Consider the following 26,937-nt stretch of genomic DNA (forward strand, 5'->3'; position numbering starts at 1 on the left):
TGTAACATAACGTGAACTGTAGATTTTCAATATTAGTAATGTATATCTGAACCCAGTTTAAATAATAACGGTAACGTGTTACTTTTATAAAATAATATTAAAAATATCAAAGGTCGACACTTAACTAACAAAAACAAAAATGAATGTGATATAAAGTAATCGAAAACGAAGTCATCAAATCAATGCGTTAAATCTGTGCCAAACGGAAGGTGTATCGGTCCTAATTTATCGTCAACTCTGATACTTGAAGATCGAAACTCACTCTGGCAGTCATCCGCCTTGTTACGCAAAGCCCAAAGACCTTGACCGATGTAGAGAGTATCTGAAGTCTGTTTTAAATACTCTTTCTATAGCATCACGTCACATCACATTTTTCTTTTAACGGTTAAAAATAGCTACATACATCACTTTCGATATTATTAAACCTGATACAAACTATGTGCGTAACTGTATCAAAATTCAGTGCGCTTCAATGAACTGCAGTGAGGATTTTTTTTTCAATAAAGCAAAACAGTGCAATATACAACTGTGTATAAATTTTTTTTCATCAACATGCTACACAGTGTTTAAAAAAAGCTGACAATTAAGAAAATTGGTAAAATAAATGCCGTTGCTGAAGCGAAATGTATGCAACATTATATAACGTATATATAACGTATAAAATAAATTATTTGGGCTTAAATTAGCTTAAAGGCAAATGCACTTGAGGATAAGAGCGTAGTTTACTCGTTGGCAGCGAGTGCAACCACCGTGAAACGCATTTCGGTGGGATCACGTTCCATGTATTCCTTGCACACGCGAGCGGCATCGTCAAGGAGTGCCTCTGGTGTAGTTGAGCCATGATTAATAGGAGCAAGCTTTCGACCGTCTGGAAAAAAAAAAAGTTCATTATGTTTTGGTGACACATGACTCTGTGTGAAAACAATCCATTCACGATCACTAGGTTGTGAATTTAATTTCGACCGTTACCCCACATATATCTCTTATTGAGTCTAGAACCAAGAATTGTACAAAGAATTTTTTTCTCTTTTCAAAGAGCAGTATCATAAAAGTCCAGTACTACTGAACTTGAATAAAATTGAACAAACTGACAATCTAGTGAAAATGATTACGGTACTTTAATGTCATTGCATAAAGCAGCAATCGAGTACATACCTAACTCATACAAGGAACCATCCTTATGTATAAATGCCACAAAATGATAATATACCTCTACATCTTCAGCAGGCGCCTTGAAAAAGGAAATATATTTATAATTTTTTTAAAGATCTATTTTCGATTATAGAAGGTAATAAAATACCTCAGTCTGTCCTTCTTGGGCAGATTCCATGTGAGTATCAATAATATCTTGAGCTTTCTCAAAACGCTCACCACGCTCGATATACGAGAGTCCTTTAGTTTCATCTAAAAATTTCTTGAGAAATCCATCTTCCAACTGTATGCTGTAACAAGAAAACAAAAAATCTTTTTTTGTTTATTAATGCAATAAATACAACTGTATTATATATAAACGTAAATGCTTACACGTCCAAGTTATTTGCCACACTATGAATTAACGCAATTGTCCCACATGCGTTTGAAATACTTTGCTTCATATAATAAACTGAATCGGAGGTGCTGTTCTTGCTATCTTTTTCTACTTTGTCTTCTTCAATCTTCTCAGTCTAAAGAAACAATAAAGCAAACCTAACCTAACCTTGTTTGTAAAGATATATCATTTGTAAAGATATGTCATTTTTTTGACTGTAGAAATATAAATTGTTTCACAATTCAGTAAACAATTCAAATTGACAATTTAATTAAGCAATTTACTGCACCTAATATCATAGAATTGAGCTCTGTCTTCAGAACTCAAACTTAACAATGGTATTTTCAAACTGTTGAATTGAAACAGTAGAATATTCTGTTATAATTAATTTGGAATCTATTTGGATTTTGAAGGCAGAACCTAACTCTAATAATGTTGGATATGAATCTATCTAATAAGTTTGAATATATTCACAGCATTGAAAAAATAGAAAAAAGTAAGGATAACTAGTACAGTCAATATTTCTGTAATCAAAGACAAAGTCCTATTTCACCATTTACTATTAGTTATAAGTACAATCCACTTAATGCTAAAAATACTTGGAAACATTTGACTGACCAATTAAAACAAAAAATTTTATAAATTGATCAAAGAATGTTTAAAGTGTTTGCACCTTATATCTGTCCTTGAAAGAAGCAAGACACTGAAATATCAAATTTTTTTTACATAGACTAGATCCATAATATGCATGATAGTTAATAATAAAGGATAATTTCTCATATTTTGCCTTGCTTACTGTTCTGCCAAATTCATTCAGTGTTAGAAAATATATAACTTACAAGATCTATCTCATATGTAATATATATAAAACCTTTGAGGGAACAGGATAGAGTAGAATGACGGCAAGAACAGGCCTAGGGACGATCGCCAACAAGTCCGACTCTAAGCCATATACATCCAAAACCGACCATTTCTTTGGAACGCCCAATTTGTGAAGGAACTGCAAAAACAGACATTGTATACTAAATTTTTGCGCACTTAAAAATCAAAGAAATTCAATTAGACTTTTTTCTTTTACGAAAAATGCGCTGCCGATCAATGAGATTTCTGTTCAAGGCCACGATGACCGAGGAAAACAACGATATTGATTGAATGATGAGCAACTTGCTTACCTTCGTCATAACCTAAAACAGAAGACATGTGTACAAGCGTCGCTCGGGCAACAATATGTCGTAATCGGACGGGAAGCTCGCTTACCTCTGGATTCGATTCCAACGGCACCAAAGCCATGTTCATTTGCGATATTCTTCCTTCGCAAAAATACTATTGCAAAACGCCGGTAAACGCTTATTCTTCGACAAGCCGATCCCTCTCACTTCCTCGATGATTCAAATTCGTGCGGTCTCGTTTCCATGACGCTTGAAACGTCGAATCACGCTGACTCACCCTTTGACTGTACATATAACCCTGGACTGCCAAAGATATAATTTTAGCCTGGGGGTCAACATAGCAGCGCCCCTAAAACCAAAATACGGTAAACGATGAATCTTGAAGCAGCGGATCAAATGATAATCTGTTTGGATTTTGTAAAGTGTTTGATTAAAACTACAGATTAAAAAATAAAATATTGCGTAGTAAAAAATTGTAATAATTTTGCGTATAAAAGAAAAACATTAAAAAAGCAAGTGGCTTTATTCACGTACGTTATTTATTCCTTTTCCTTTTTTCCTTTGTACATTTTTTAAAATTATTCTTGATAACTAAATAATCAAATAAATTTACAGTAATTAATAAATATTGCAAACTAATGTTAGTAAGTATTTTTAATACTTTAATACTTATTTTTAATGCTTACTGTTGTTTTTCATAAAAACATTAGGGTTATACATGAAGCCGCTCTCTTCTAGTGGACCACCGCAGCTTGCGTGTTCACCAGGTGTTTGCAGGTTTATTATGGTTTTTATACTCCACCCTTAAAACTGGGCAATTATATCTTTCTTTATTATTTACGCGGTATTGGATCGTGCCATTGCAAGGACATCGTCAGTTACCCTAAAATATTTTAATAATTAAACTGAATTTAAATTGAAAACTAATATAAAAGCTGGCAGCGTGTGACAACAAATTTCTGACTACCTATTTTAATTATTCATGTTAATGCAATGGAATGTATATTAATATGCTAACTATATATCTAAATTCTAAATAAATCTTTGGTACTGATTAAGTTGAGCGATGCTTTGACAAAATGTCAATAACTAGACGATTCAAATACATTATAGTGCGCGTCTTTAGTCGACATAAATTATCAGATGAGTTAGAAATGTACCGAATAATATTCAACGTTTAGGACTTTGTATAAGAGAATGAGTACATATTATGCAAATAATTATAGATGTTTATATATTATTACCCAAGTTCTAGCAGTTAATAATTAATACTTCTCAAAAATCTATTATATGTTTTGTTATTCTTAAACGTTTGTTCGATATAAAAGTTGTTTAAAATTACTTTTTTATTAAGCGTTTAAGAAACAGCGAGCCTATTGTTATTGACAAAACTTAATTTATGCTTGTAAAATATCACTAATATCATTTTTTTTATTTTTAAAATTTTATCAAAATTTAATAAATGCCTGTGTGCTCACCAATGCGAAAAGATGTTCTGTATTGCCATATGGACAGCCGGCCACGTTTTCGGATTCTCATACTTGCATCTGGACCCACTGTAAAAAATGACGCACTGTAAAGCCTGCGGTGTGAATCTTCGCAAATTTTTGGACAACTTATTGTATCCCGTTTGAACTTCGCATACATTTAATTGCGATCCTTGAAGTACCGCCGGGATCAATGAGCTTACATCCATTCTACAATCGAAAGAAAATCCGAATAAAAATTTCTTCCTTAATAAAAATTTTGGGCGAAATTACAATAAATTTATAAACTTTAAGGCAGAAAAAATTTTTAGAGCCTAAAACATTTTTATTGTGTATTTTGACACAAGCAACAATTGTGAGTTGATATATAATTTTTCTGGATGCATTTTATCTGAAGTTACAATATATTTTTTACGTAATTTATATAATTTGTAATTTTTTTATATAATGTATACAATTCATATAATTTATACAATTAAATGTAACGCAAGTAGACGAGTTTTTAATATTTATAAGAACTTTTTTTATTTTTTGGAGCATAATACAATATGTATAAATGTATAATGTATACATTTGCGAAAATATTTACGCGCTTATCATCCATCTCATAACCATGCATGAAAATAACGATTGTTTTTATTAATCACTCTCGTTTATCGATTATCAACCCGAACTACACGCGAAGGGAATTTAACATACTGACTGATGTGTAAAAATAAAAAAACACCTAACACGGTAAGGTAAGCACATAGTGACTGGCAGTCCCGCCTGTCCCGCTACTATAACGTCACTTTATCTGTTATCATGACATGTAGAGGTAATATGCCTGAAAACCGTAAAGATGGAATGTTTTAAGGTTTATTAAGCTGGATGAGCCACATCATTAAAACACATCGATTTCTACATTGGAATTATTTGCTAATTATTTGTTACCTTTTGCTAAAAAAAAAATGTTTTTCGCTCCAGCCAAAAAAATACCATTTATTTATTATATAATTATATAATTATTTTAAGCTATTTAGCCAATGGAAAAAAACCATATATCAGCCGCTCAATAAGTGGTGCCATTGGGAAAAAGCACAGTAAAAAAATAAATAATTAAAATATTTAAAACCCCGGACGCACATAATTCTCCCGGACAAATTTTCAATGCTTTGAAAAATCCCTCTGGATGTTTCCGAATGCCCTAAAAAAGAGGACAGTAGAAAAAAGAGGACGAATGGCAACCCTAATTACAACAGATTGTAAAACCTGTTAAGAATTTAGTATTTTACAAGGTATTTTGTATGAAATGTTTGGTATTTAGTACTTAATATAAGTAGATAGACAGTTTTATTAATAAAACAATTTTTTCTTAATAATAAAATAGATCTATAGCGGAGTTGAAGCTGGTCTTAATATAATATGACATAGATATATGTATGTGAAAAAACAGTATCTAATTGTAATTATTACACGCCGTCAAATTTTATTAATATTTTAAACAAATATTTAATTAAAAAATAAAATAGTTTATGATGACAGTTAAATAATCTCGAGGTAGTGGTCATTACACATCTATCGACATTACGTTCGCCTCAGCTGACAGCAATAAGCGACTTAAATGCTCATGGACCGTCCAGCTTACGTCACGTCTCAGTCCGAAGTTTGCCTGTATACGAATGCCGAGTAAATATCGTAAACAAAAAATTTATTAAATTAATTAATTAATTAATTATTAAAACGCATGAAAATGGTTGGGGCTATGTTAGAACTAGCGAAAACTATCGTAGAAATAATGATTGACTGTTTGCATCCCATACCTCTGCTGAATGCAGTGACAGGAGTCGAAATGAAAAATTCTTAAAAAATAATTAGTTGACAGAATTGTTATTGAAACCTATGAAATAGGTCAAAATTGTGCGAGAACTATTGAGAACTATCAAAAAAATAACCGAAACTGTTTGGATTTCACGAATGCGGTGCCGACAGCAGGAGAAAAAAATTTTGAAAAATAATTAAATAACAAAATTATTTATTAGAACGTATAGAAATGGTCGGGGCTATGTGAGAACTAGCGAAAACTGTCGTAGGAAAAATAATCGACTCTGTTTGCATCTCATACCTCTGCTAAATGCAGTGACAGGAGTCGGAATGGAAAATTATTAAAAAATAATTAATTGACGGAAATGTTATCAAAACGCATGAAATGGGTCGAAACTGTGCGAGAACTATTGAGAACTGTCAAAAAAAAAGTGATTGAAACTGTTTGCACTTTACGCGTCTCGCGAATACTGTGCCGACGGTAGGAGAAAAAAATTCAATCATTATTCTAACGACAGTTTTCGCTAGTTCTCACATAGCCCTGACCATTTCCATGCGTTCTAATACCAATTCTGTCAATTAATTATTTTTTAACAATTTTCCATTCCAACTCCTGTCACTGCATTCAGCAGAGGTATAAGATGCAAACAAAGTCGATCATTATTCTAACGACAATTTTCGCTAGTTCTCACATAGCCCTGACCATTTCCATGCGTTTTAATAACAATTCTGTCAATTAATTATTTTTTAACAATTTTCCATTCCAACTCCTGTCACTGCATTCAGCAGAGGTATAAGATGCAAACAAAGTCGATCATTATTCTAACGACAGTTTTCGCTAGTTCTCACATAGCCCTGACCATTTCCATGCGTTTTAATAACAATTCTGTCAATTAATTATTTTTTAACAATTTTCCATTCCGACTCCTGTCACTGCATTCAGCAGAGGTATGAGATGCAAACAGAGTCAATCATTATTTCTACAATAATTTTTGCTAGTTCTCACATAGCCCCGACCATTTCCATGCGTTGTAATAAATAATTTTATTAATTAATTATTTTTCGAAATATTTTTCTCCTGCCGTCGGCACAGTATTCGCGAGACGTGCAAAGTGCTGTTTCGATCACATTTTTTAGTTTTCAATAGTTCTCGCACAGTTTCGACCTATTTCATAGGTTTAAATAACAATTCCATCAATTAATTATTTTTCAACAATTTTCCATTCTGACTCCTGTCACTGCATTCAGCAGAAGTATGAGATGCAAACAGAGTCAATCATTATTTCTACAATAATTTTCGCTAGTTCTCACATAGCCCCGACCATTTCCAAGCGTTGTAATAAATAATTTTATTAATTAATTATTTTTCAAAATTTTTTTCTCCTGCCGTCGGCACCGCATTTGCGAGAGGTGAAGTGCAAACAATTTCGATTATTTTTTGACAGTTCTCAATAGTTCTCGCACAGTTTTGACTTATTCCATGCGTTTTAATAACAATTCCGTCAATTAATTATTTTTTAACAATTTTCCATTCCGACTCCCGTCGGAATCTGTTTGCACCTCATACCTCTGCTGAATGCAGTGACAGAAGTCGGAATGGAAAATTGTTTAAAAATAATTAATTAACGGAATTGTTATTAAAACGCATAAAATAAATCAAAACTGTGCGAGAACTAGTGAAAACTAAAAAATGTGATCGAAACAGCACTTTGCACGTCTCGCGAATACTGTGCCGACGGCAGGAGAAAAATATTTCGAAAAATAATTAATTAATAAAATTATTTATTACAACGCATGGGAATGATCGGGGCTATGTGAGAACTAGCGAAAATTATTGTAGAAATAATGATTGACTCTGTTTGCATCTCGTACTTCTGCTGAATGCAGTGACAGGAGTCGGAATGGAAAATTATTAAAAAATAATTAATTGACGGAATTGTTATCAAAACGCATGAAATAGGTCGAAACTGTGCGAGAACTATTGAGAACTGTCAAAAAAAAAGTGATCGAAACTGTTTGCACTTTACGCGTCTCGCGAATACTGTGCCGACGGTAGGAGAAAAAAATTCAATCATTATTCTAACGACAGTTTTCGCTAGTTCTCACATAGCCCTGACCATTTCCATGCGTTCTAATACCAATTCTGTCAATTAATTATTTTTTAACAATTTTCCATTCCAACTCCTGTCACTGCATTCAGCAGAGGTATAAGATGCAAACAAAGTCGATCATTATTCTAACGACAATTTTCGCTAGTTCTCACATAGCCCCGACTATTTCCATGCGTTCTAATAAATAATTTTGTTAATTAATTATTAAAAAAAATTTTTTTCTTCTGCTCTCGGCACAGTATTCGCGAGAGATGAAGTGCAAACAATTTCGATTATTTTTTGACAGTTCTTAATAGTTCTCGCACAGTTTCGACCTATTTCATGCGTTTTAATAACAATTCCGTCAATTAATTATTTTTTAACAATTTTCCATTCCGACTCCCGTCGGAATCTGTTTGCACCTCATACCTCTGCTGAATGCAGTGACAAAAGTCGGAATGGAAAATTGTTTAAAAATAATTAATTAACGGAATTGTTATTAAAACGCATAAAATAAATCAAAACTGTGCGAGAACTAGTGAAAACTAAAAAATGTGATCGAAACAGCACTTTGCACGTCTCGCGAATACTGTGCCGACGGCAGGAGAAAAATATTTCGAAAAATAATTAATTAATAAAATTATTTATTACAACGCATGGAAATGATCGGGGCTATGTGAGAACTAGCGAAAATTATTGTAGAAATAATGATTGACTCTGTTTGCATCTCGTACTTCTGCTGAATGCAGTGACAGGAGTCGGAATGGAAAATTATTAAAAAATAATTAATTGACGGAATTGTTATCAAAACGCATGAAATAGGTCGAAACTGTGCGAGAACTATTGAGAACTGTCAAAAAAAAAGTGATCGAAACTGTTTGCACTTTACGCGTCTCGCGAATACTGTGCCGACGGTAGGAGAAAAAAATTCAATCATTATTCTAACGACAGTTTTCGCTAGTTCTCACATAGCCCTGACCATTTCCATGCGTTCTAATACCAATTCTGTCAATTAATTATTTTTTAACAATTTTCCATTCCAACTCCTGTCACTGCATTCAGCAGAGGTATAAGATGCAAACAAAGTCGATCATTATTCTAACGACAATTTTCGCTAGTTCTCACATAGCCCCGACTATTTCCATGCGTTCTAATAAATAATTTTGTTAATTAATTATTAAAAAAAATTTTTTTCTTCTGCTCTCGGCACAGTATTCGCGAGAGATGAAGTGCAAACAATTTCGATTATTTTTTGACAGTTCTTAATAGTTCTCGCACAGTTTCGACCTATTTCATGCGTTTTAATAACAATTCCGTCAATTAATTATTTTTTAACAATTTTCCATTCCGACTCCCGTCGGAATCTGTTTGCACCTCATACCTCTGCTGAATGCAGTGACAGAAGTCGGAATGGAAAATTGTTTAAAAATAATTAATTAACGGAATTGTTATTAAAACGCATAAAATAAATCAAAACTGTGCGAGAACTAGTGAAAACTAAAAAATGTGATCGAAACAGCACTTTGCACGTCTCGCGAATACTGTGCCGACGGCAGGAGAAAAATATTTCGAAAAATAATTAATTAATAAAATTATTTATTACAACGCATGGAAATGATCGGGGCTATGTGAGAACTAGCGAAAATTATTGTAGAAATAATGATTGACTCTGTTTGCATCTCGTACTTCTGCTGAATGCAGTGACAGGAGTCGGAATGGAAAATTATTAAAAAATAATTAATTGACGGAATTGTTATCAAAACGCATGAAATAGGTCGAAACTGTGCGAGAACTATTGAGAACTGTCAAAAAAAAAGTGATCGAAACTGTTTGCACTTTACGCGTCTCGCGAATACTGTGCCGACGGTAGGAGAAAAAAATTCAATCATTATTCTAACGACAGTTTTCGCTAGTTCTCACATAGCCCTGACCATTTCCATGCGTTCTAATACCAATTCTGTCAATTAATTATTTTTTAACAATTTTCCATTCCAACTCCTGTCACTGCATTCAGCAGAGGTATAAGATGCAAACAAAGTCGATCATTATTCTAACGACAATTTTCGCTAGTTCTCACATAGCCCCGACTATTTCCATGCGTTCTAATAAATAATTTTGTTAATTAATTATTAAAAAAAATTTTTTTCTTCTGCTCTCGGCACAGTATTCGCGAGAGATGAAGTGCAAACAATTTCGATTATTTTTTGACAGTTCTTAATAGTTCTCGCACAGTTTCGACCTATTTCATGCGTTTTAATAACAATTCCGTCAATTAATTATTTTTTAACAATTTTCCATTCCGACTCCCGTCGGAATCTGTTTGCACCTCATACCTCTGCTGAATGCAGTGACAAAAGTCGGAATGGAAAATTGTTTAAAAATAATTAATTAACGGAATTGTTATTAAAACGCATAAAATAAATCAAAACTGTGCGAGAACTAGTGAAAACTAAAAAATGTGATCGAAACAGCTCTTTGCACGTCTCGCGAATACTGTGCCGACGGCAGGAGAAAAATATTTCGAAAAATAAATAATTAATAAAATTATTTATTACAACGCATAAAAATGATCGGCGCTATGTGAGAACTAGCAAAAATTTTTGTAGAAATAATGATTGACTCTGTTTGCATCTCATACTTCTGCTGAATGCAGTGACAGGAGTCGGAATAGAAAATTATTAAAAAATAATTAATTGACGGAATTGTTATCAAAACGCATGAAATAGGTCAAAACTGTGCGAGAACTATTGAGAACTGTCAAAAAAAAAGTGATCGAAACTGTTTGCACTTTACGCGTCTCGCAAATACTGTGCCGAAGGTAGGAGAAAAAAATTCAATCATTATTCTAACGACAGTTTTCGCTAGTTCTCACATAGCCGGACCATTTCCATGCGTTTTAATAACAATTCTGTCAATTAATTATTTTTTAACAATTTTCTATTCCGACTCCTGTCACTGCATTCAGCAGAGGTGTGAGATGCAAACAGAGTCGATCATTATTCTAACGACAGTTTTCGCTAGTTCTCACATAGCCCTGACCATTTCCATGTGTTCTAATAAATAATTTAGTTAATTAATTATTTTAAAAAATTTTTTTCTCCTGCCGTCGGCACCGCATTCGCGAGAGATGAAGTGCAAACAATTTCAATTATTTCTTGACAGTTCTCAATAGTTCTCGCATAGTTCCGAGTTATTCCATGCGTTTTAATAACAATTCCGTCAATTAATTATTTTTTAACAATTTTCCATTCCGACTCCCGTCGAAATCTGTTTGCACCTCATACCTCTGCTGAATGCAGTGACAGGAGTCGGAATGGAAAATTGTTTAAAAATAATTAATTAACGGAATTGTTATTAAAACGCATAAAATATATCAAAACTGTGCGAGAACTAGTGAAAACTAAAAAATGTGATCGAAACAGCTCTTTGCACGTCTCGCGAATACTGTGCCGACGGCAGGAGAAAAATATTTCGAAAAATAATTAATTAATAAAATTATTTATTACAACGCATGAAAATGATCGGCGCTATGTGAGAACTAGCAAAAATTTTTGTAGAAATAATGATTGACTCTGTTTGCATCTCATACTTCTGCTGAATGCAGTGACAGGAGTCGGAATAGAAAATTATTAAAAAATAATTAATTGACGGAATTGTTATCAAAACGCATGAAATAGGTCAAAACTGTGCGAGAACTATTGAGAACTGTCAAAAAAAAAGTGATCGAAACTGTTTGCACTTTACGCGTCTCGCAAATACTGTGCCGAAGGTAGGAGAAAAAAATTCAATCATTATTCTAACGACAGTTTTCGCTAGTTCTCACATAGCCGGACCATTTCCATGCGTTTTAATAACAATTCTGTCAATTAATTATTTTTTAACAATTTTCTATTCCGACTCCTGTCACTGCATTCAGCAGAGGTGTGAGATGCAAACAGAGTCGATCATTATTCTAACGACAGTTTTCGCTAGTTCTCACATAGCCCTGACCATTTCCATGTGTTCTAATAAATAATTTAGTTAATTAATTATTTTAAAAAATTTTTTTCTCCTGCCGTCGGCACCGCATTCGCGAGAGATGAAGTGCAAACAATTTCAATTATTTCTTGACAGTTCTCAATAGTTCTCGCATAGTTCCGAGTTATTCCATGCGTTTTAATAACAATTCCGTCAATTAATTATTTTTTAACAATTTTCCATTCCGACTCCCGTCGAAATCTGTTTGCACCTCATACCTCTGCTGAATGCAGTGACAGGAGTCGGAATGGAAAATTGTTTAAAAATAATTAATTAACGGAATTGTTATTAAAACGCATAAAATATATCAAAACTGTGCGAGAACTAGTGAAAACTAAAAAATGTGATCGAAACAGCTCTTTGCACGTCTCGCGAATACTGTGCCGACGGCAGGAGAAAAATATTTCGAAAAATAATTAATTAATAAAATTATTTATTACAACGCATGAAAATGATCGGCGCTATGTGAGAACTAGCAAAAATTTTTGTAGAAATAATGATTGACTCTGTTTGCATCTCATACTTCTGCTGAATGCAGTGACAGGAGTCGGAATAGAAAATTATTAAAAAATAATTAATTGACGGAATTGTTATCAAAACGCATGAAATAGGTCAAAACTGTGCGAGAACTATTGAGAACTGTCAAAAAAAAAGTGATCGAAACTGTTTGCACTTTACGCGTCTCGCAAATACTGTGCCGAAGGTAGGAGAAAAAAATTCAATCATTATTCTAACGACAGTTTTCGCTAGTTCTCACATAGCCGGACCATTTCCATGCGTTTTAATAACAACTCTGTCAATTAATTATTTTTTAACAATTTTCTATTCCGACTCCTGTCACTGCATTCAGCAGAGGTGTGAGATGCAAACAGAGTCGATCATTATTCTAACGACAGTTTTCGCTAGTTCTCACACAGCCCTGACCATTTCCATGTGTTCTAATAAATAATTTAGTTAATTAATTATTTTAAAAAATTTTTTTCTCCTGCCGTCGGCACCGCATTCGCGAGAGATGAAGTGCAAACAATTTCAATTATTTCTTGACAGTTCTCAATAGTTCTCGCATAGTTCCGAGTTATTCCATGCGTTTTAATAACAATTCCGTCAATTAATTATTTTTTAACAATTTTCCATTCCGACTCCCGTCGAAATCTGTTTGCACCTCATACCTCTGCTGAATGCAGTGACAGGAGTCGGAATGGAAAATTGTTTAAAAATAATTAATTAACGGAATTGTTATTAAAACGCATAAAATATATCAAAACTGTGCGAGAACTAGTGAAAACTAAAAAATGTGATCAAAACAGCACTTTGCACGTCTCGCGAATACTGTGCCAACGGCAGGAGAAAAATATTTCAAAAAATAATTAATTAATAAAATTATTTATTACAACGCATGAAAATGATCGGCGCTATGTGAGAACTAGCAAAAATTTTTGTAGAAATAATGATTGACTCTGTTTGCATCTCATACTTCTGCTGAATGCAGTGACAGGAGTCGGAATGGAAAATTATTAAAAAATAATTAATTGACGGAATTGTTATCAAAACGCATGAAATAGGTCAAAACTGTGCGAGAACTATTGAGAACTGTCAAAAAAAAAGTGATCAAAACTGTTTGCACTTTACGCGTCTCGCAAATACTGTGCCGACGGTAGGAGAAAAAAATTCAATCATTATTCTAACGACAGTTTTCGCTAGTTCTCACATAGCCCTGACCATTTCCATGCGTTCTAATAAATAATTTAGTTAATTAATTATTTTAAAAAATTTTTTTTTCCTGCCGTCGGCACCGCATTCGCGAGAGATGAAGTGCAAACAATTTCAATTATTTCTTGACAGTTCTCAATAGTTCTCGCATAGTTCCGAGTTATTCCATGCGTTTTAATAACAATTCCGTCAATTAATTATTTTTTAACAATTTTCCATTCCGACTCCCGTCGGAATCTGTTTGCACCTCATACCTCTGCTGAATGCAGTGACAGGAGTCGGAATGGAAAATTGTTTAAAAATAATTAATTAACGGAATTGTTATTAAAACGCATAAAATAGATCAAAACTGTGCGAGAACTATTGAGAACTGTCAAAAAAAGTGATCGAAACTGTTTGCATTTTGCGCGTCTCGCGAATACTGTGCCGACGGCAGGAGAAAAAAATTTTGAAAAATAATTAAATAACAAAATTATTTATTAGAACGTATAGAAATGGTCGGGGCTATGTGAGAACTAGCGAAAACTGTCGTAGGAAAAATAATCGACTCTGTTTGCATCTCATACCTCTGCTGAATGCAGTGACAGGAGTCGGAATGAAAAATTATTAAAAAATAATTAATTGACGGAATTGTTATCAAAACGCATGAAATGGGTCGAAACTGTGCGAGAACTATTGAGAACTGTCAAAAAAATAGTGATTGAAACTGTTTGCACTTTACGCGTCTCGCGAATAATGTGCCGACGGTAGGAGAAAAAAATTAAATCACTATTCTAACGACAGTTTTCGCTAGTTCTCACATAGCCGGACCATTTCCATGCGTTTTAATAACAATTCCGTCAATTAATTATTTTTTAACAATTTTCCTTTCCGACTCCTGTCACTGCATTCAGCAGAAGTATGAGGTGCAAACAGATTCCATCATTATTCTTACGACAGTTTTACTGTGCCGACGGTAGGAAAAAAAAATTTTGAAAAATAATTAATTAATAAAATTATTTATTAAAACACATGGAAATAGTCGGAGCTATGTGAAAATTAGCGAAAACTGTCGTAAGAATAATGATGGAAACTTTAATAACTTTGCACTTTACGCGTCTCGCGAATGCGGTGCCGACGGTCGGAAAAATAAATGTTGAAAAATAATAGATTGACGAAACTGTTAGTAAAACATGTACCCCGGAGCCATGCGCCATTATCTAGAACATTATATCCCATCAAATAGTCGAAAGATTTTGTTACTCGCATGATTGCGATTGTAAAATTTTAAGATCGCGAGTATGCGAGTAAAAAAATTTTTCAACTATCTGTTGGAGTATAATGTACTAGATAACTAGATAATGGTGCGCTGTGGACGGGCAGGCAAAAGTATTACTAAAATATAATGTACTTACTATGCTCGTTCGTAGCGGTCCACAGCGATCGTCCTGAAGCAGAGACGGAGGCAACGGCGAAAGTGGTCCTGAAGCAGCGAGGAAGGCAACGGCGAAGATAATCCTGAAGCAGCGAGGAAGGCAACGACGATGCACTTTACACACCACACCACACCACACCACACCACACCACACCACACCACACACACACACACACACACGAGGCGATCGCGATATTCTTTTCCGATAGACGAGCAGCGTACATGTTCACTACCGAATCTTCGCGACACAACTAACCCACCGAACCCCTCTCGTCAGGCAACTGAGCCCGGTCCGCGCGGAGTCGTCGAAGCGTTTGAAAGAGGGAAGGAGAAAATAGTAGGCGGAGCTAGTAGCTGATTGGCTACCGTGAGTCGGGCGACTCGGGGATTTGGCGAAAAAGAAAAGATAACCGTTAGGCTCGGAAATCGTGGAGGGGACGATTTCCGAGAACTGCGGTTTCCGCTTCGATGCTTCGGGTTACCGTTTCTCGGAATTCGTCGAGGGGACTGGCGCCTGAGTGGCGCCTCGCTTTGTTTTGACGACGAAAAAAACTTCGCACAAGCATCCCGGAGCCTCGACGATTTCCGAGAAACGACTGTCCGAAGCATCGAAGCGGAAGCCTCGCTTTTTTTCGATGACGGAAAAAACTTTGGACAAGCGTTTGCACTTAAAATCAAATAGGCCGAACGCGATTTTCGAGGAATCCTATTCAATTACTATTTTCGTTCACATAAAAAAAAAAGTACTTACAATTAGAACTTAAAATAGTGATATGATGCGCGACGTCACAAAACGAAACCCGAAAAAAGCGCCAAGAATCGCACGTCAAGGCACACTTATCAGAAGCAATTCGCTCCCAGAGTTTTGTATCTTTGTATGATTCCGTGACGACTAGTAAAGTTTCATTACTGGCACGATCGACATTCTACTGAACGGATTGCGTACCCTCCTCGAGCGAATACGCGCACACGAAAACTTTGCCCGGGACGAAAATCAACATGACACGAAAGTGGCATGACGTCACGTAACTGCACATAACTTTATGGAAACGCAGGCCGAGGAAAGCGGTGTGAAAACCGTTTGAATAAAAATTTTTCTAATTTTTTTAAATGTACGTAACGGTCGCGCCAAGTGAAATTCTCGCGCGCGGTTTACGTTTTACTCATGTGTGATATATTATCCGATATAATATCGGGATTGCCGAATAAAGTATCGGGCGATCGTTATTATAATGTGCAGTTCGAGAATAGCAGGATGATGTCAGCAGAAAGCGGTATCCATGGATTCGAGTGACTCGATATTCTAGAAAAGGAATGTAGCAGTAGCAGCAGCAGCAGGAGCAGCGACAGCAATCGATAAGTGATTTTTTATCATGTATATGGAACAAAATGATATGTGATAAACGTGATGCGAGATAAAATATTGATTCTGTTTCTTGCTATATCTGTACAGTGTCAGTATTGCACATTTGCATAAAACAGATTTAAAATATGAATGCATATAATTGTAAATTTTACGGGTATAACATAAAACAAAACCAAATAAACGTGGGCATAACATAAAAGAGATCCAAAAAGTCATACACATTACCTACGGGATTCATAGATATTTGACTACATAGTTCAATGTGCACATTTTGTGCACATTGAGGCGCTGATGGATAAAAACACCTAAAACGACGCGATGACCGCTCTCAAGTCTCAGGTTCCTCTCTGGTGCTCTCTAGTATAATTCTATTCTTGTTGCTCAGCATTGCTCAAATGCTCAGTGAATGTCGAAGAAAGATAGAGCACGCTCACAACTCCAAGAGCAGCCAAAAGCGTGCTGTCCGAACCCAACCATTATCAGATAATAATTATATAGATCTATAAATAAACACAATAGTAAGGCTAAGATACACACGATCGAAGTATCATTGGTCAAAGATAAAGTAACCCTAATGAAGAGATAACTTTTATATCGAATTAATTATATTGTAAACACGAAATTGTTCATCAGCATTTGTATTAATACAATTCATTACATATCAATAAAGACTTTACAATTTTATCAATTTTCTAAATTCTAAATATATATTTTTAGAGATTTTGGAAGATTTCTATTACAACTACAGATTTCCAATTTATGTGCCATGCAGTTATTAAATATTTAGACCGAATTAATTTGTACATTAATTTATTTTAGATTAAGTATAATAATAAACATTGTTCAAGATTGCTTCCAGTGCTTTCATGATTTTTATGGTGTTCCATAAAAATATTAAATTATATTCATAAATTATAGCATCAACATTGATTAATAATGTGATCTTTGTTTAAAAAAATACAGCATGGATCTAATCTAATCTTAAAATATACAAATCAACAAATAAAATCTTCACAGAGTTTCAATGCAACTGATAGGAATAAAAGACTCATCCAACAACCAACACTTTCATTACAAGTTTCCTGGAGTAGGATGACGTTTGTACATATTTTGTGTGCTGTACTGATTCTCTGTGTGTTGGTAGAGGCATATGTTAATGTGATAACAAAAAGAGATGAGGATAACGTGCCATTTTCAACCACAGAGCAAAAATATGTTCCAACTTGGCCTAGTCTAGACAGTCGATCACTTCCATCCTGGTATGACACGGCAAAGTTTGGAATCTTTATTCATTGGGGTGTATTCAGCGTGCCTAGTTTTAGCTCTGAATGGTTTTGGAATCATTGGAAAGGTTTAATATATACTACTATAACTACTTTTTACATTAAAAAATGTTAATACAGTTTAGTATTAACATATATCTTATATGATTTTATATTGATATTACAGAGGAAAGTAAAAGCACAAAATTTTCCGATTTTATGAGACAAAGGTATCCTCCAAATTTTACATATCAAGATTTTGCACGAGATTTCACTGCTGAATTCTTTAATGCTTCCGACTGGGCAGAGTTGTTTCAAGCGTCAGGTGCAAAGTATATTGTATTAACAAGCAAGCATCATGAGGGATACACATTGTGGCCATCAACGTTTTCATTCAGTTGGAATTCTATGGACGTGGGACCTCAAAAGGATCTTGTTGGTAATAAAAATATATTTAATGCAATAAAATTGAGCATAAAAGTATACAAAATTCTTAAAAGTATTTTTTTTCTATGAAATAGGTGAACTTGCAAAAGCTATTCGAAATACAACACAAATAAAGTTTGGCTTATATCATTCCTTATTTGAATGGTATAATCCTCTTTATATATCAGACAAAAGGAACAATTTTACAACAGATAGATTTGTGATTCAGAAGGTAATACCAGAGTTACGTGAATTGATAGAAACATACAAGCCAGATATAGTTTGGTCGGATGGAGATGGAGAAGCAACTGATACTTATTGGAAATCAAAGGAATTTTTAGCCTGGCTATACAATGAAAGTCCAGTGAAAGACACAGTGGTAGTGAATGATAGATGGGGTATTAATATCTCATGTCATCATGGTGGATTTTTTACATGCGCTGATCGTTTTAATCCTGGTAATTTATTTTAAATTTATGCTTGTTTTAGTTATCAAAGTAATAATTATGAAAGCATAGAAATAAATAAATAAAAATATATAATTATAACTAACCAAACTGTTACATTAATAAAAATGTATTTCCCAGGTGTACTTCTCCCACACAAATGGGAAAATTGTATGACTATTGACAAAAAATCTTGGGGATATCGTCGAAACGCTGTTTTATCAGAATATTATACATTGGCTGGATTAGTGAAGGAGTTAATAATTACTGTAAGCTGTGGTGGAAATTTATTGATGAACGTTGGACCAACAAAAGATGGCATTATTACGCCAATATATGAAGAGAGATTACGAGGAATAGGTAAACATCTTTTTTTTATCTTATCATATTTTTCACTAGTGAGTACAGATTGATTTATATCAATTCTGCGATAATTTTAACAAATCAACTGATTGTTTTAGGCGCTTGGTTAGCAATTAATGGCGAAGCTATTTATGATACTAAGCCTTGGATAGTACAAAATGATACCTTAACAGGAAGTGTCTGGTATACATTAAATAAAACTAAAAAACAGTTGTATGCTTCAATTTTAGAATGGCCAGATGATAATATTTTGTTATTAGGATCACCTAAACTTTCGAACAATTCTCAGATACATTTACTTGGTTATTCATCAGTAATTTCTGTAAGTATATTGCTACTTTTATCTAAATGTATTATAAAAAATAATAAAATAATTTTATACATTTATTTTAGTGGAAACAATTCGCTAATAAGCTGGAAATAAATTTACCTGCAAATGCACACAGAGGTCAACCAGCTTGGGTATTAAAAATTAGAAAAAATATTAATTGAAATATAACACACAGTATTACTTTTATATGTACAAATATAGATTTCTAATAATATTAATTATTATCTAATAATATTACTTAATACATCTGCATATGTAAAATATATATGTACTAAAAGTATGTTTTATCTTGTAATTTAGAGGAAAGTTTAGAAATATAGTTAAAGAAAATACTTTATTATAAAAAAAAAAAATGTAGAAATACATTGAAATGCGCTAATATGTCATCATAACAATTCATAGAACGTCTAAAAATATATTTATTTACCAGCGAGTCTCTTCTCTTTTTCCTCTTAATTCAAATTCATGCGATCTTGTTTTCATGAAAAGCAAAACTTAAATCGATCTCACTCTCGAATTGCGCGATGTAATGGCTCATAAAATGGTCGTACAATACGATTGCTAGTGAATTTTTGTGGACGTATGGCTGTATTAACTAGCCATTAGCACATAACATTCTGTAAAATTATACCAAATAATGTGTGCTTTCCAGCAAAACACAGTGTAACACAGTGTCCACTAGTGTAAGCGAGACACACTGACATGTTCTTTCTCACACTAATGGACACTGTGTTACACTGTGTCTTGCTGGAAAGCACACAATATTGTACTCTTACACGGATGTTCATATCAAAAGAAGAAAATTCTGTAGAATGGATATTGCATCATTTTTCACATGAGAAATTCTTATCTATATTCCTATTTTCTTTATTGTCCTTTTATTCCATCTTACGATATAAATTGTATTTTAGATATATTTTAATAAAATTATATTTTATAAACATGTGAGATTAAGATTCGAACATAATTATGATCATTCTCCAAGATAATGTAACTGATGAGCGGATAACATTTACATTAATCAAGTTATGCGTAGAAATTGTCAATCTAATAATAATTGCAGTTAACTGATAATAAGTCTTAATTGTCAAATTTACAGTTATTGTTTTAAAATACGTATTTAATTTTTTTATTACAATTACGAGTGTGATTCGATTATTACAAACGGAATTATATTAGTGTAATAATACGACTAACTGTAATAAAAGAACATCGTTGAGCTTTCAAGGCCTTTATAGAACTGTGTTTTGTAAACTGTGTCTGTTTAAATTTTTCATACAAGTTACTAACAACGATTAAGAAGTATGCGGTGATGATCTAATCTAATCTCGAAATATGAACAGCATACAGAAATAAAATCTTCACTGTGATTTTATTCAACGAGTAGGAATAAGACTCGTTTGACGTCTGTTGCTTTCATTACGTCAAATCTCACAGGATCAGAATGATGCTGTTTGTACATATTTTGTGCGCCGTGTTGATTATTTGCGTGTCAGTAAAGGCACATTATAACGTGATAACGAGAACAGATGAAGAGAATTTTGTGTCAGTTTTAGCAAAAACGCCTAAATATGATCCAACTTGGTCTAGTTTAGACAGTCGACCGTTACCAAACTGGTATGATGAGGCAAAGTTTGGAATCTTTATTCATTGGGGTGTATTCAGTGTTCCCAGCTTTGGCTCTGAATGGTTTTGGAATAATTGGAAAGGTTGAGTGGCATATATTTTTTATTTACAAATGTGCCACGTGCAAAGAATATTTATGTTTTATGAGATTCCAGATGAAAATATTACTAAATCTACGAAATATTTTGATTTTATGAGACAAAGATATCCTCCAAACTTTACTTATCAAGACTTTGGACGTGACTTCACTGCTGAGTTCTTCAATGCTTCTGAATGGACTGAATTATTCAAAGCATCAGGTGCTAAATATATCGTATTGACAAGTAAACATCACGAAGGATATACGTTGTGGCCGTCAACATATTCATTCAGTTGGAATTCTATGGATGTGGGACCTCGAAAGGATCTCGTTGGTAATAAACATGCATATTTAACAATAGGATGTAATTCTATTGTAAATCATATTTTAAAGATTCTTATACTTCCTTTTTTTATGAAATAGGTGAACTAGCACAAGCAATTCGTAATAACACAGACATCAAGTTTGGCTTATATCATTCCTTGTATGAATGGTATAATCCCCTTTATGTAACAGACAAAAGAAACAATTTCACAACAAACAGATTTGTAACTCATAAAATTATACCAGAACTACAAGAGTTGGTGGAAACATACAAACCAGAAGTAGTTTGGTCAGATGGAGATTGGGAAGCATCTGATTCTTATTGGAAATCAAAGGAATTTCTAGCGTGGTTATACAATGAAAGTCCTGTAAAAGACGTGGTAGTTGTGAATGATAGATGGGGTATTAATATGTCGTGTCATCATGGTGGTTACTTTACATGCACTGATCGCTTTAATCCTGGTAATACAAAATTATACTATATCAATGTAAACTATATTAATAAGATTTGCATTTTATACATACATACATATATATATATATATATATATATATATATATATATATGTAGACATTATTATTATCAAGATATATAATTTGTTTTCTAGGTGTACTTCTTTCACACAAGTGGGAAAACTGTATGACTATAGATAAAAAATCTTGGGGATATCGCAGAAATGCTGTTTTATCAGAGTATTACACATTAGCGGGATTAGTGAAAGAATTAGTTATTACTGTAAGCTGTGGTGGAAATTTACTGATGAACGTTGGACCTACAAAAGATGGTATTATTACACCAATATATGAAGAGAGATTGCGCGGAATGGGTAAACATCTCTTTTATATCTTATCATATTTTAATAATTGTAGATTGATTTAGATATCAATTTTCTGATAATCTTAACAAGTAAACTTATTGTTTTAGGCGCTTGGTTAGCAGTCAATGGAGAAGCTATTTATGATACTAAGCCTTGGACAGTACAAAATGATACCTTAACAGGAAGTGTCTGGTATACATTAAGTAAAAATAAAAAACAGTTGTATGCTTCAATTCTAGAATGGCCAGATGATAACATTTTGTTATTAGGATCACTGAAACTTTTGAACAATTCTCAGATACATCTACTTGGTTATTCATCAATAATTCCTGTAAGCGTGTTGATACTTTTATTTAAATGTTATTAAAAAGTGGTAAAATAATTTTGTACATTTATTTTAGTGGAAACAATCCAATAATAAGCTGGAAATAAGTTTACCTGCTAACGCACACAAAGGACAGCCTGCTTGGGTATTAAAGATTAAAATTTTTAAAAATTTACATGTATTTTATTAAGAATATATTTTTTTATTGTATTGTATTATTTTTAAAAATGTGCACATATTGGTTCTTAGAAAATATTGTTTTCATGTAATTTTTTTATAACATACAAACAAAACTACATCAAAATGCAATGTTTTGTTTCATTCGCCATTTCAAAATGAGTAGTAACAATACCAAGCACCTTAATCCCCAGCAAATACCAACAGCAAAATGTTACACGCGAGCTACTTCATATAAATAAGCTCCAAGTAGTTTTGTCTGGAAACAATGGAAGGATAAATTGTTTAATATATTATAATGAAAATGGTCAGAAAAATTTTTGAATAGTTACTAATTTTAATAGCTAAACTTACCCCTTGAATGTAATTATGCACATTTAATTTTTCATTTTGAGAATGTGCACCATCGTCACCCTGGCCGACCGGTAAGAGCAATACATTTTTACCAGTAACTTTCTGGAAAGTCAGAGTAACTGGTATTGACCCGCCTTCGCGAGAGAGATCAGGCTCTACGTTGTAAACGGATCGAGTAGCTTTCCGAGCGGCCATGTAATTCGGATGATCAGGACTTTCAGACCATGGTTCGCCACCATGAAACATTGTCACGTTCATGATATTCGGACTACCTCTGTCCTGCCATTTCTTATTTATATATGCGATAACTTTTTCGGTTGCTTTGTCTGAAGTCATATGAGGCACTAATCTAATCGAAAATTTGCCAATGACTTTACTCGGAATTACTGTTTTCGCTCCTGGCTCACTGAAAGCACCCTCTATTCCATGAATAGACAAACTAGGTTGTCTCCAACGATGTATCAAGATTTTGATCTGCAAAAATTAACAAATTATGATGTGTATATTACGCAAATTTTTTATAAAAAAGAAAAAATATATGTGCGCATACTTTGTCTTCCTCATGCGCTAGTCTTGCAGTTCCTACTGTTTCTCTAAATTCATCTATATCGAATTCTATATCCTTATAACTGGCTAATTCAGCTTCTGTTAATTTTGCCACATTGTCATAAATGTTGTCTATCAAAATGTGACCATTAACATCGACCAGTGTATTCATTAAGTAAATCAGATCTGCCATGGCTTCATGTACACAGCCACCAAAGGTACCACTATGCAAATCCTTAGTAGCGCAAGAGACTTCTATTAGAAAATAGGCAATACCTCGTAGACCATAAGTAATACATGGCTTTTTGGTACCCAGCCAATAATTGTCTGATATGCAGACATAATCTACGTTCTTTAGAAAAGTGTCTTTCCTTGCCCAAAGAAGTTCATCCAAGCCTTCACTGCCACTTTCTTCCATTCCTTCAAAGACAAACTGTGCAAAGATTTCAAAGTTAAAATAAAATGATAGTAAGATAATGATAACAAGTTAAGCATCCTTTATCTCATTAAAAAATACCTTGAGGTTAACAGGGATGTCAATTCCACTTGCTTTATAAGCTTGCAATGCATGTATCCAACAAAGAACCGGTCCTTTGTCATCAGTACTGCCTCGACCGAAAAGTTTTCCATCTTTTTCAGTAAGAATAAAAGGTTCGGTGTCCCATCCATCCTTTATTAGTGCAGGCTGTACATCCAAATGTCCATATAAGAGCACGGTTTTCTTCTTTGGGTCCGAGCCAAGATCTCCAAGTAATACAGGAGGCAGTGGGATTTCAGTATTATCAGAGAGTTTCTGTTTGCCTATATCAGCTAATTCCGTAGTTGCTCCAAGATTCTTCAATCTCACTTCTGCCCATTTCATCATCTCAATCACTTCGTCTCTATGATCTGGCCATGCTGATACAGACTTAATAGCTATTGCCTCTCTTAAATTATCTATATATTCCTGTTTATGTTCATCTATATATCTACAAAAATGCAAAACAATGGATATAAATTAAAAGTAAAATATATGCATTTCTTAGAGAAATTTAGTACTGACTGATTAATGATTAATTAGTTATTTTGAGTATTAAAAGCACTAAGAGTTACTTATTTTAAATATTAAAAGTGTAAAATATTATTAGTGCTTTTAATACTCAAAATAATTAAAGTAATGACTAATCAGTATTAAATTTCTTTAAAAAATAAACGTATATACATTAAGTCTGTCGAAAAATCTCTTTTTAGAGATACATTAACTTTTGTAAAACTAGAAATATTTTAAGGAATAAAGCGGTACATACTTAAATAGATTTTTTAATACCGGTGGTAATGCCATGACTGTTGATATATAATAATTCGGATCAAACACAAAAGCCAGAACTAACTGCCAACTCAGTCGTCCATTACCTTATCATAAAGAGGTGTGTACAGATATCGGTGTGAGACTGTGAGAGTGTGAGAATTCTGGATAACACAGCAGAGTGTAATCAGCAATCGCTATTCGAACCTGGAGAACCAATCAAATTATATTTCACATAGAAACTCACGAAAACAAAGTGTGCTTTCCAGTAAGACTTAAGGTCGATTGTTCCAACTTTTTGGTAAACTTGCCTATCAGGTAAATATATGTTTGTCTTTATTTATTTAAGAAAAAAATTAAGATAGACACATGCTTACCTGGTAGGTAAGTTTATCAAGAAGTTGGAACAATCGGCTCACAGTGTAACACATGTGTCCATTAGTGTGAGAAAGAATATGTGTACTTTCCAGCAAGACACAGTGTAACACAGTTTCCATTAGTGTGAGAAAGAACATATTAGTGTGTCTCACTCACACTAGTGGACACTGTGTTACACCGTGTCTTGCTGAAAAGCACACAATCAAAACATGATATACCTACTATCGTTTTTTTATACAGGGTATCCTGAAGTTCACAACTCAAAGTATTATAACAAGAAAAGAATTTTCAAAAATTAAAATAATTATTGGTAAATTTTTATTTCAAGCAGTAGTTTTTAAGTTATAAGGACTTCAAAGTCAAGCAAAGGATGTTTTCAGATTCATATAATGTATATAATGCATCACTTATCTTTGTTGCTCACCAAATGCTGAACAAGGATAAATAACACATGTGCATTATGTGAAATGAAATGTATTCAGAGACTAAACTGTCATGTGATCACTAATACACGCACAACTCATGAATATGAATCTGTTTAAACGTAGTTTGTGATTGGCGAACTTATATCTTAATAAAACCAAAAGCTCTATTCTATAACTCTTATGACAGTGCCAATATCGTTATACTATCGTTGCGCACATATTATATGACAGAATAGCGTAATTAACAATATAACAATACCGAACTCTCGTTAAGTTACAGAAAGAGCTTACAAAGGGGTAAGTTAATATTGTTTTTTAACTAATTAAATTAAGTTAAAATTAATGGCTTATAAAATTATAATTTAATTATGCACGTTAAAAATTATATGAAAAAGAATAATTTTATACTTAAAACTTGCGTTAGGATTAAATAAAGTTGAATTAAAAGCTAATTTAAATATAAATAAATGCTAATTTAAAAAATTTGCATTTATTTATATGTATTAAATTAGAATGACATAATTTTTTAAAATTAGATTATTCTAAATAATAATTACAATATAGATCATCAAATTAATTTAATATTTTAATTATAAATTGTTTATTTAAAAAAACAAAAAAATCCTATATCCTACCTAAAAAAAGCATGTAAATTCGATTGCTCACATCTCTCGAAATTTATTGTTGTTGCTTTTCCGCAATTGGTTCTCTTGTTGCACTTACTTTGTGTTATAAGAGTATAGTTGTCATTGCAATTAAATTTTGACAGATGTAAAATTTGTATAGATATTATCTGTACAATTATCATTGTAATTTATTTTTAAAAAGTAAAAAATAAAAAGTTAAGTAGCATGCATGAAGCGCGTATCTGTGGTCTAGTATCGTTCAATTTTATGTGTCACAATTAATATTTTTTCTTTTACAATTGTTTTTCTTTAACATAGATAAATTTTTAACTTAAGAAAAAAATTAAAGTGTGTTTACATGTTCTAAAAATAATTAAGTCAGCTGATTTCAAGAATTCATCCAGTCAATGAAATGATCGCGCAGTTATCTTGAAATTATTTAGAAAGACACTACGCGTCAATGATTCGTTCCATTTATATAGGATATAATGTTATATATCCTATGTAAACTCGGTAGAGAAATGGAACAAATCATTGAAGCGCAGTGTACTGTTGAAAAAAT

The 26,937-nt window shown here is 33.1% G+C and overlaps 4 protein-coding genes across 6 annotated transcripts; 2 read left to right on the forward strand and 2 right to left on the reverse strand.

The window, feature by feature from the left end:
* Nucleotides 1–516: 516 nt before the first annotated feature.
* On the reverse strand, nucleotides 517–2,963 carry LOC105834676 (ubiquitin carboxyl-terminal hydrolase isozyme L3). Of its 2 annotated transcripts, XM_028189818.2 has the most exons (8): nucleotides 2,786–2,963; nucleotides 2,701–2,712; nucleotides 2,400–2,528; nucleotides 2,202–2,231; nucleotides 1,525–1,664; nucleotides 1,301–1,442; nucleotides 1,156–1,231; nucleotides 517–868 (listed from the first exon to the last, which is right to left on the reverse strand). In XM_028189818.2, the coding sequence occupies exons 1-8, from the start codon at nucleotides 2,822–2,824 to the stop codon at nucleotides 723–725; spliced, it is 714 nt and encodes a 237-aa protein (XP_028045619.1). In that variant the 5' UTR covers nucleotides 2,825–2,963; the 3' UTR covers nucleotides 517–722. The 2 variants fall into 2 exon arrangements, with proteins under 2 accessions (XP_028045619.1, XP_012532804.1); XM_012677350.3 differs by lacking the exon at nucleotides 2,202–2,231 and having other exon boundaries at nucleotides 2,786–2,957.
* A 13,946-nt stretch (nucleotides 2,964–16,909) lies between these two features.
* LOC105834921 (alpha-L-fucosidase) lies at nucleotides 16,910–19,845 on the forward strand. Its single transcript, XM_012677780.3, has 7 exons — nucleotides 16,910–17,102; nucleotides 17,602–17,935; nucleotides 18,034–18,285; nucleotides 18,368–18,730; nucleotides 18,860–19,078; nucleotides 19,180–19,403; nucleotides 19,475–19,845. The coding sequence occupies exons 2-7, from the start codon at nucleotides 17,677–17,679 to the stop codon at nucleotides 19,571–19,573; spliced, it is 1,416 nt and encodes a 471-aa protein (XP_012533234.1). The 5' UTR covers nucleotides 16,910–17,102; nucleotides 17,602–17,676; the 3' UTR covers nucleotides 19,574–19,845.
* Nucleotides 19,846–20,016: 171 nt separating this feature from the next.
* Nucleotides 20,017–22,891, forward strand: LOC105834919 (alpha-L-fucosidase-like). The gene is made up of 7 exons (XM_036282335.1): nucleotides 20,017–20,031; nucleotides 20,695–21,121; nucleotides 21,194–21,451; nucleotides 21,541–21,903; nucleotides 22,050–22,268; nucleotides 22,367–22,590; nucleotides 22,661–22,891. Exons 2-7 carry the CDS (start codon nucleotides 20,857–20,859, stop codon nucleotides 22,772–22,774), a joined length of 1,443 nt encoding a protein of 480 aa, XP_036138228.1. The 5' UTR covers nucleotides 20,017–20,031; nucleotides 20,695–20,856; the 3' UTR covers nucleotides 22,775–22,891.
* Nucleotides 22,771–25,384, reverse strand: LOC105834920 (cytosolic non-specific dipeptidase). Of its 2 annotated transcripts, none has more exons than XM_012677777.3 (6): nucleotides 25,324–25,384; nucleotides 24,948–25,153; nucleotides 24,179–24,629; nucleotides 23,666–24,094; nucleotides 23,116–23,589; nucleotides 22,771–23,020 (listed from the first exon to the last, which is right to left on the reverse strand). In XM_012677777.3, the coding sequence occupies exons 2-6, from the start codon at nucleotides 24,980–24,982 to the stop codon at nucleotides 22,976–22,978; spliced, it is 1,434 nt and encodes a 477-aa protein (XP_012533231.1). In that variant the 5' UTR covers nucleotides 24,983–25,153; nucleotides 25,324–25,384; the 3' UTR covers nucleotides 22,771–22,975. The 2 variants fall into 2 exon arrangements, with proteins under 2 accessions (XP_012533231.1, XP_012533232.1); XM_012677778.3 differs by having other exon boundaries at nucleotides 24,948–25,110; nucleotides 25,194–25,335.
* Nucleotides 25,385–26,937: the final 1,553 nt, after the last annotated feature.

Source organism: Monomorium pharaonis, chromosome 2 (genome assembly GCF_013373865.1).
Source record: "Monomorium pharaonis isolate MP-MQ-018 chromosome 2, ASM1337386v2, whole genome shotgun sequence".
Classification (NCBI taxonomy): Eukaryota; Metazoa; Arthropoda; class Insecta; order Hymenoptera; family Formicidae; genus Monomorium; species Monomorium pharaonis.

Excerpts from the sequence above, each read along its gene's own strand:
- LOC105834920 (XM_012677777.3), bottom strand. The coding sequence starts at position 24,982 with ATGGCATTACCACCGGTATTAAAAAATCTATTTAA. Across the intron at positions 24,630-24,947 it reads GTATTAAAAAATCTATTTAA|ATATATAGATGAACATAAAC; the intron begins GTATGTACCGCT and ends GCATTTTTGTAG. Across the intron at positions 23,021-23,115 it reads TGCATAATTACATTCAAGGG|ACAAAACTACTTGGAGCTTA; the intron begins GTAAGTTTAGCT and ends CATTGTTTCCAG.
- LOC105834919 (XM_036282335.1), top strand. The coding sequence starts at position 20,857 with ATGATGCTGTTTGTACATATTTTGTGCGCCGTGTTGATTATTTGCGTG. Across the intron at positions 21,122-21,193 it reads GTTTTGGAATAATTGGAAAG|ATGAAAATATTACTAAATCT; the intron begins GTTGAGTGGCAT and ends ATGAGATTCCAG. Across the intron at positions 22,269-22,366 it reads AGAGAGATTGCGCGGAATGG|GCGCTTGGTTAGCAGTCAAT; the intron begins GTAAACATCTCT and ends TTATTGTTTTAG.
- LOC105834676 (XM_028189818.2), bottom strand. The coding sequence starts at position 2,824 with ATGAACATGGCTTTGGTGCCGTTGGAATCGAATCCAGAG. Across the intron at positions 1,665-2,201 it reads CTTTCAAGGACAGATATAAG|ACTGAGAAGATTGAAGAAGA; the intron begins GTGCAAACACTT and ends TTGTTTCTTTAG. Across the intron at positions 1,232-1,300 it reads CCCAAGAAGGACAGACTGAG|GCGCCTGCTGAAGATGTAGA; the intron begins GTATTTTATTAC and ends TCCTTTTTCAAG.
- LOC105834921 (XM_012677780.3), top strand. The coding sequence starts at position 17,677 with ATGACGTTTGTACATATTTTGTGTGCTGTACTGATTCTCTGTGTGTTG. Across the intron at positions 17,936-18,033 it reads GTTTTGGAATCATTGGAAAG|AGGAAAGTAAAAGCACAAAA; the intron begins GTTTAATATATA and ends TTGATATTACAG. Across the intron at positions 19,404-19,474 it reads GTTATTCATCAGTAATTTCT|TGGAAACAATTCGCTAATAA; the intron begins GTAAGTATATTG and ends CATTTATTTTAG.